This window comes from Acanthochromis polyacanthus, chromosome 24, assembly GCF_021347895.1.
Source record: "Acanthochromis polyacanthus isolate Apoly-LR-REF ecotype Palm Island chromosome 24, KAUST_Apoly_ChrSc, whole genome shotgun sequence".
NCBI classification, from domain to species: domain Eukaryota; kingdom Metazoa; phylum Chordata; class Actinopteri; family Pomacentridae; genus Acanthochromis; species Acanthochromis polyacanthus.
Window position 1 is genome coordinate 4505718 of NC_067136.1, and position 8368 is coordinate 4514085.

Sequence of the window (8368 nt, forward strand, 5' to 3'; positions counted from 1 at the left end):
GAAGATGTTTTTAATCAGGATTGTGTGTCAGTACTAAAACATAGGAAAGAAGAAAGCGGATAAAAAGCACTGAGGCGACTTTAATACCTCTGAGAGATTCTCAGTGGGTTTGAGCCAGAGTGTAAATATAAATACTGAAGTGTGCTGATGAAGTTTTAGTTCCCTTTTTCTGACTATTTTTACCTAATTGTGTAAAAAAATAAAATCTGTTTTTATCCGTTTATAAATAAATAAAGAACCCAGACTACTGCCAGAGGACGTCTCTGAGTTCTCTCTCCTTCTTCATGATGTTCTGGTTCCACAGAGCTGCAGGACTTTAGATTAAAAATGAACCACAGTGAAGAAAAATGAGACAGAAGTTAAAACACAAAGAATCTGCTGCATGGAGATCAGACATTATGAACTACAGACCTTAGAATTACCCTGGAATGAAGCTTCCTCACTGATATTTTACATTCTGACTGATTCACTTCAGCTTTATTTACTTTTCTGTGCATAATTCTCTTTTATATCAAACTCTGATCAACCTGAATGTGATTTCTCTTTAGTTCTGCTCTCACTGATGAGCTGCAGAACAAACCAGGTGAAGCTGAACCTGAGTCCCAACAGATCTCAGTTTTTTAGAGGAGATTCTGTGACTCTGAGCTGTGAGGATGAAGACAGATCTGCTGGATGGACTCTGAGGAGAAACACCACCAGAAGAACCAGAACTCAGTGTGAAGATGGATGGGGAGAACAATCTGGTTCCAGCTGTACCATGACCTACATGGTTCCACAGGACAGTGGAGTTTACTGGTGTGAGTCCATGGAGGCAGCAGCCAGTCAGAGCATCAACCTCACTGTTTCTGGTAAGATGAGCTGTGCAGTCAGTGCTGATGAAGCTGTGTGTGAATGGATGAAATGCTGTAGTTTGTCTCTGTGTTGAGGTGGATCAGTGATCCTGCAGAGTCCTGTCCTCCCTGTGATGGAGGGAGATCCCCTCACTCTGAGCTGTCAATCAAAGCAGGACTCCCCCCTCCCAGCTGCTTTCTATAAAGATGGCTCCCTCATCAGGACTGAGCCCGGAGGTCACATGACCATCCTCCATGTTTCCAGGTCTGATGAAGGCCTCTACAGGTGTAGCATCAGCAGTCACAGAGAGTCTCCATCCAGCTGGATCTCTGTCACAGGTGAGGACAGGTGTTTTCTGCACCGACTTCAGCAGGTTTCAACATTTATGTGATAATAAAAACTAAATATCTCTTCAGGGAAACCAACCACCACCTCTACTCCTACATCCACCTCTACTCCTACATCCACCTCTACTCAAGGTTCTCCTGGTTCTACTCCTGGTTCTTCTCTTTCACTGGTCCTGTCTGTTGCATGTGCTGTTGTTGTGGTTCTATTGGTTCTGCTGGTTCTACTGGTTCTACTGGTGAGACGTCGTGTTCTCAGGAGACCTAAAGGTGAGACAAACTCAAAACAATGTTATTAATTAAATGATCATTAAGATTCTTTCAGAGTAAATTCTGTCTCTTTGGTTGATTTCAGCTGATGGAGGAGAAGCTGGAGGAGATGACATCACATACAGTGACATCAGAGTATTACATCATCAACAGCAGCCAATCAGACGGAGCAGAGGTAGAGTTTTATGTGCTGAGTGTCCAAAGTTCTTCTGTGACAACATAAATAATTTATTTGACCTTTCTATGAGTCACTCTACCATAAGACGTGTTTCTCCATGAAGAATGTTTCACTGCTTCTTTGTTTCCTTCACTGACGTCTTCTTCTTCAGTCTCCTGGATGGAGTTGTGAGGATCCAGGTTTGACTTCAGACTGTTAGAGTCCGTCCTCAGCAGGATCAGTGTTTCAGCCAATCACAGAGCTGAGGAAGCAGGAAGTAACAGACTGCAAAGCATTCTGGTAGTTGTAGGAATTCCCCCTCAGAGCGACTGACAGCCCTCTTCTTTGTTGTCTCTGCTCACAGATCACCAAGATTTAAACTTATTGCAGCTTTAATCCTCCACATCTTTACCAGAACACAGTTTCTACATGTGATGATTCATTTTCAGTGTGTTCTTGGTGTGCTGGACTGTGTGTTGTGTCTCCTGTGGTGAGTCTGTTAAAGGAAACCAGCAGCTCTGTGGTCGTCAAGGTTCCTGTTTCTGATCAGAACTCTTTGTTCCACTGCAGGCTGCTCTAAAAACTGTTATTCAGAGAGGTTCCTTCCTCTGACCCTCATACAGTTCTACTTTATGTCACACCAACACTTACGTTCAGTGTATCTGTGTTTAAATTCAGATAAAGTTGATGCGATGCAACACCTTCAATACATGAAGGTCTTTGACTAAATCTAGCAGCTCTGAGGTCAGAGTTTCCATCCTGTACAGCAGCAGAGGTGTTAAAAAGATAAAAACTGTCAAAGTGTGAACTGTACTTGTTGTTGGTAACACTTGTGTCTGCGGTTCTAACCTGGTCTTCCATTCCAGCCTCTATGAAGAGGATCATTGTGTGTCTTGGTTCTGTTCTGGTATCAGCTGTAGAACCTGCAGTGATCTGGATCTATCTGACTTTACAGAGAGCGATCCAGCTGCAGTCTACTCGGCAGTGAAAGGAAGAGAAGACGTCACTTATGGACAGATGGTCTTCAAAGACGGTGGAGGCCGATCAAAGAGCAGAGGTACAGCTGCTCTTCTTTGTCTCCATGGTGGTTCAGCTGCAGAACAAGAGTCCAACAGTTGTAGAGACGACCGATAGAGGACACTGGTAGTTTTATTCACAGCTCAGAAACACAGCTGAAGCTGGGGAACGTCTGTCAAACGAAAGCATCAATAACCTGAACTTAAATGTAATTAAGTGTTGAAAACCTGGATAATAATTCACAGAAGTGTCCAAAATTGTGACACTAACATGCACAAATATAAAAACATCTGGACACTAATGCATGGAAGTGTCAAAAACCTCAATATTAATGAACAAAAGTGTCACAAACCTGGATAGTAAAGACATAAATATGTCAGGGTTCAGATCTGAAACCAAAGTGCAGACACTCAACACGTAGAAACTGGTTAAAGTTTATCAAAGTTTTTATTTAACAACCACCAAAGAAACAAGTTGAGCAGCGACTGGCTCAAGTAACCAAAGTCAATACAAAAAAGTAGGAATTCACTCTACAAACCAAAAACTAGACTTTAACTTGGAACAAAAGGGGACTAAAAATATCAAATACTAGCTTAACTTAAGCTGCACAGGCCCGTATTCGGGCCGAAAATGGCCGGCTGAAGTTTAACGGCAAAAGCATTTTTAGCTTGAAACGGGACGATAGAAACACTATACATCCATGGAAAGCTTAGAGTCTCGTGAATCCGCCGGTATAAACCACTTTCAGATGTGATTACCACAGCGGGTAATATAAACACATTTCTAAAACAAACAACAAAAGTTTAAAGGGACACATAAAGGGCATAACTTACGTTTCGATGGTCTTTTACCGATCAACGATGAAAATAATCCACAAAAACCGGCCATAATCCAAGAGTAGTCATCCAGACAATACTAGCAAGTATCATATTTTATCCAAAACATGTCTAGAAATAAGAAAACAATCCACAAATAGCTCGGCTCCGTGCGCGTCCACGTGGCGCATGGTGGCGCTGCGCGTTCCATAAGTCACTGCATTTTTATCCATAATTTTATGAAGCTTTCTGTTAATCCTCACGATCTCGGTCAGAAAATGGCGACTGAACCCTCTGCCTTCGATCCCAACCGCATTTCAACCAATCAAATGACTCATCGCTGCCTCCGAACCCGGAACAGCCAGCCGTTGCCGAGACCGATGGATCTGCTGACTCTCATCTCTCCACTAAATTCTGAGCAAATCACGTCGGAGGAAACGTTTGACTGACAGGGCACGTAGCCAAAGAGCTTGCTGAATAGCCGAGAGGCGGGCTTTCGTGGCTCTGTGTGACTTTTCACACCTCCTGCTCTCCTGCTGCAGCTGCTTTTCTCTGTCTCCGTCTGAGCCTCTGATTCAGATCAAGATCCACACTGAAGCTTATCTGAAGTGATTTTTTTAGTTCTTTATGAGTTTTTGGAATGAAAATAATGTGAATAAAGGCTAATAAACGACCATGTACCATTTTTTCACAGGGTGTACATAGGGTGTCCAAAATTGACATAATTGGGCATATTAGTACAAAAACATGTGTGAAACACTCATTTCTTGTAGTTTTGCTCTGAAATTTTGTCCTGAACTATGTAAGACCCCAGGCTGTTGCCTTGTTGTGTTTCAAGCTCTCACAGTGCTGCCACACTAATTTTCAGGTGTTTTATTAGGGAACAAATTTAGGCGAGAATAAAATTCCTCCTAATTCAGTGTGTTCCAACATAAATAACTCTGTGCCAGTAGCACCTAGAGTAATTCTGACTGCACTGGGTGACAATGCAGGTTGTCAGCTTTCAAAGGAGACCCCAACCATGCCTGTACTCCAAACAGTTCAAGAACAGCATTCAATTTACTTTCTGTACATCTTCAGTAGAAATTTCAGGGGAAAATTGAAAATGGTTGAACTTACAAAACTAACTCCCCTAGCAGGGCGAGGGGGTGGGCAGGTCTGGGAGGTCGGCGTCCAGGGAAATGCATCGGTGTGGGCAAGAGGGTCCACTGAGGGCAACGAGGCAGAAGCTGTTGTATGAGCAAAGGTCTGGAGGGAAGAGCAGCAGCTCGACAGGAAAGTAGAATGGTAGTGGACAGAGCAGACCAGTGGGAGATTACAGATTGCTGAGGTAGCTGAAGCTATGAACTGGTGAGGAGTGGAAAGATGAGTCAGGCTTTATTGGACCGGTGATCAGATGCAGGAGGTTCTACAGCTGCTTCCAAGGGGTAGGAGGAGGTCAGGCTGGTCAGGGAAAAAGAACTGTCTGGTGGATTGTCAGGAGGCTGATTGTGCAAATGGGATAAAGGGTTGCAGTTCACCAAAGGCTGGGCTGTGGTCCACGGCAGCCAAGGTGGAACTCCTCTGGAGGCCGGACTGGGAACCAGTGAAGGCCAGGATGTAGGGCAGATACAGGGAGACCTAAGCTGGGCTCAGTGGCAGGACCTCAGTGACATCAAGGAGTGCTGAGGTCAGAGAGAAAGGGGTGCCAGGCAGGGATCCTGACAAAAGAATCTGGATGTTTTTGTAGAAATGTGTGAAAAACCTGGATACTGATGTATAGATGTATCTAAAGGAAACTTTGAGGTGTTTCTGACTCTGACAGTCGTCTGGCAGGCAGAGCTTGACTCTACTGATTTATTCACAGATGTTTGTGTTTAATTTTACTGTTTTTGTTGTTTTGTTGAACAGACAAACTAGATATCAGCACCTTTGCATAAAAGTGTGATTCTAAGACGATGTAAAAGAGCAGAAGGACCGATTCTCAAACTGGTCTGAACACAGAAAGAGTTAAAACTCATCTCAGCACATGATACCAGACAGACCAACAGAGAGTCTCAGAATAAACCCACAACCATCAGTCAAAGCAGACCACACTGTAGAGAGAAAACAGGTCAGTTTGACACCACACCTCACTGGAACCAACAGAAGGAAGCTGCTGCTGTGGTTTTATCTCCTGAGCTGAATTATTCTGAGAATCGAGCAGCTTTGTGGTCGTCTTCTTTACTGTTTCACACGAATAATGTCCAGTTATATTTGGGTTGTTAGTCATTAACAGCAGCAGAAGAAGGTGAACAACATTTATAAAGCTCCTAATGAGTCTTGTCATAAAGCTACATGGAAAATAATTAGTTTAACACTGTAAAGTAACCATGCTGGTGTCACTGAACTGATGTATTTTCTGTTTTATTGTGCAGACAGAGATCCAGCTGCAGTTTACTCAGCAGTGAGAACAGAAGAAACCAGCTATGGACAAATAGTCATCAGACCAAACAGGAGCAGAGGTACAGCTGATCTTTATTCTCAACTTTGGAAAGAAAGAAGAAAAATGTTTCCTGAAATGTTGAACTGTTCCTTTAAAGTCATCAGGGAGAGAAACCACAGGGATGTCCACGAGTACTCAGACCCTGTAGTGACCTTCAAGAATCAGTCCCACACTTCAAAAAATATTCTGTCACAGCTTCAGCATTTAAAATAATACTTGGAAAAGTACAGGAGTATTATCTGCAGTATCTGATTATTAATCCTGATGCATCAAATGTTCAGCAGTGTTTTACTATCTGAGCTGTTTTAACTGATCAGCCACAACATTAAAACCAGCTGTAGAACATCATGCTGCAGGTCTGAGTTTATTCAGGCTCAGTTCCAAAACAAAATGCATCTGAAACTAATGGGGACACTAGAAATAATCTTCAACCACCACAGACTGTTTACCCCCATCTAATATACAGCTGCTTTTACCTGGATATGGTCCACAAAGAATCAATAACTCTGACATTGACGCACAAAAGAATCAAAAACCTGGACATTAGTGAACAAAGCAGAACAACAATCTGGATATAAATGCAAAAATGGTCAATAATAGGGATATAATTTAGAAAAATATCAATAACCTTGGATATAAATGCACAAAAACAAAAAACAAAACAAAACTTGATATCAACCATACAGATACTGAGTTCTGACATGTTAATTAATAAAGTTTTTACTTCCTGTGCTCATTTTGCTGCATATTAACGTGATTGTGTTGTTTTTGTGCAGAGCTGCTTGTTCTCATTCTGTTTTCTCTGTTTGTGTTCAGAGTTTCCACTGGAGCCTCAGGTCATCTACTCATCACTGAAGTAGTCCACCAGTCCAACCAGTGAGCTGCTGGCCTCTAACTGGTCCACACAGCCAGTCACAACACAGTACATTCACTTTTTATGGAGATTTTTAAATGTTCTCACTCAATGAGATTCATACAAAAGAGTGAAGAAACTGCAGAAACTAAAAGACTAAAACCAGAACATCTTAAATGTCTCCTGTTGAACAGAATGTAATGGTAACTAGTCGTTCTGTGTTCTGTTATTTATATCTTATTTATGCAGCAGCGATCAGGTTTCTCTGCAGGATCAATAGTTTGCTTGCTGTTCTTCTCATGTGGTTGTGTAGGTTTCAGAGATGTTGGATGGAAAATTTGACTGGTTCTGGTTGGTTGTGGCTAAATGATGTGCACGTCTGTTCAGTGTAGATAGCAAAGAACACACCTACAGAAACCACAAGTGCAGACTATAAACAGCATCACTTTGAAGCTGAAAACTCTTTACAGAAGTGTTTTTTCTTCATGTGTTTGAAGAGTTTTGATTGTTTAGTTGATGATACATCTCCTTGTTTAGTTCAGAAGCTGTTCAAACTGAGAACGCTCCCATCCAGAGAAGCCGTAAATGAGCTTCTTATCATGTATAAAATATCCAGAATAGAATAAAACAACACTGTGAAGTTTGATGTTTGTGGTTTTGTTGTGAGGTCTGTTGAGCTCATTATCAGGACGTCTGCTTCAGTTAGCCTGAGAACATTCAGAGACATCAGCATCTCAGCATTCACACATTTATTCCAGTTCATTTACTGTGATCCTCACAGACAAGTAGAAAAGAGCATCATCTGCATAGAATGAAACAGTGAATTACAAAGTCAGAATTAAAGAGTTGTGCAGAATTATATTTGATAATATAACTGTGGTGACATTGTAGTATTTTATTTTGGAAATTTCTTCTACCAATCAGTGGAAATATTTGGTTAAGATACAATGATCAGCCACGACATGACCACTGACAGGTGAAATGAATAACACTGATCATATTGGTACTATGTGCAGTTCTGCTGGTACACCTTGGATTCTGGCATCCATGTTGATGAGACCTAGACACCCAAATAAACATTGTCCCAGAACAAGCACACTTCATCATGTAAATGGAAATCCTAAATATCACTGGCCTACACCTACAGGAAAATGCACCTTACCACAATGAAAAAACATCAAACAATTGAGAGCATCTTGAGTAACATGACAATCACCCAAGATATTGTTTTGACCCCAAACTTCCTAGACCTCATTCTGATCAAGCATCAACAGGAAGTAGTGGAACAAGTTTGATTCCCAGAGGTCCCATTGTACAACCCAGATTACTCAAAGGATCCACTGCCAATGCCTTTTCCAAACCCCAGAAGGACACCCTAAGAGGTCCTCTTGTCCATACCTAATGGTTCAGAGCATTTTTGACAACACAATATTAGGCAGGTGGTCATAATGTTATGCCTTGTCATGTGTGCCTGGAAAAAGCCTTGTATCACTGCTGTTAGCACTCTATGTGTAGGTAGGTTGTGTTGGTGTGTTTCAAGAATCAAGAATCAATCAAGAATCTTTATTGTCATTGTGTTTTCACACAACAAAATTATGGTTGGTGACTCCCAGACAT

The 8368-nt window shown here is 41.8% G+C and overlaps 1 protein-coding gene across 1 annotated transcript; it reads left to right on the top strand.

Moving 5' to 3' along the window:
• Window positions 1-384: 384 nt before the first annotated feature.
• On the top strand, window positions 385-7587 carry LOC127532738 (low affinity immunoglobulin gamma Fc region receptor II-like). Its single transcript, XM_051944780.1, has 7 exons — window positions 385-848; window positions 927-1169; window positions 1248-1445; window positions 1531-1620; window positions 2558-2659; window positions 5831-5917; window positions 6715-7587. The coding sequence occupies exons 1-7, from the start codon at window positions 563-565 to the stop codon at window positions 6756-6758; spliced, it is 1050 nt and encodes a 349-aa protein (XP_051800740.1). The 5' UTR covers window positions 385-562; the 3' UTR covers window positions 6759-7587.
• Window positions 7588-8368: the final 781 nt, after the last annotated feature.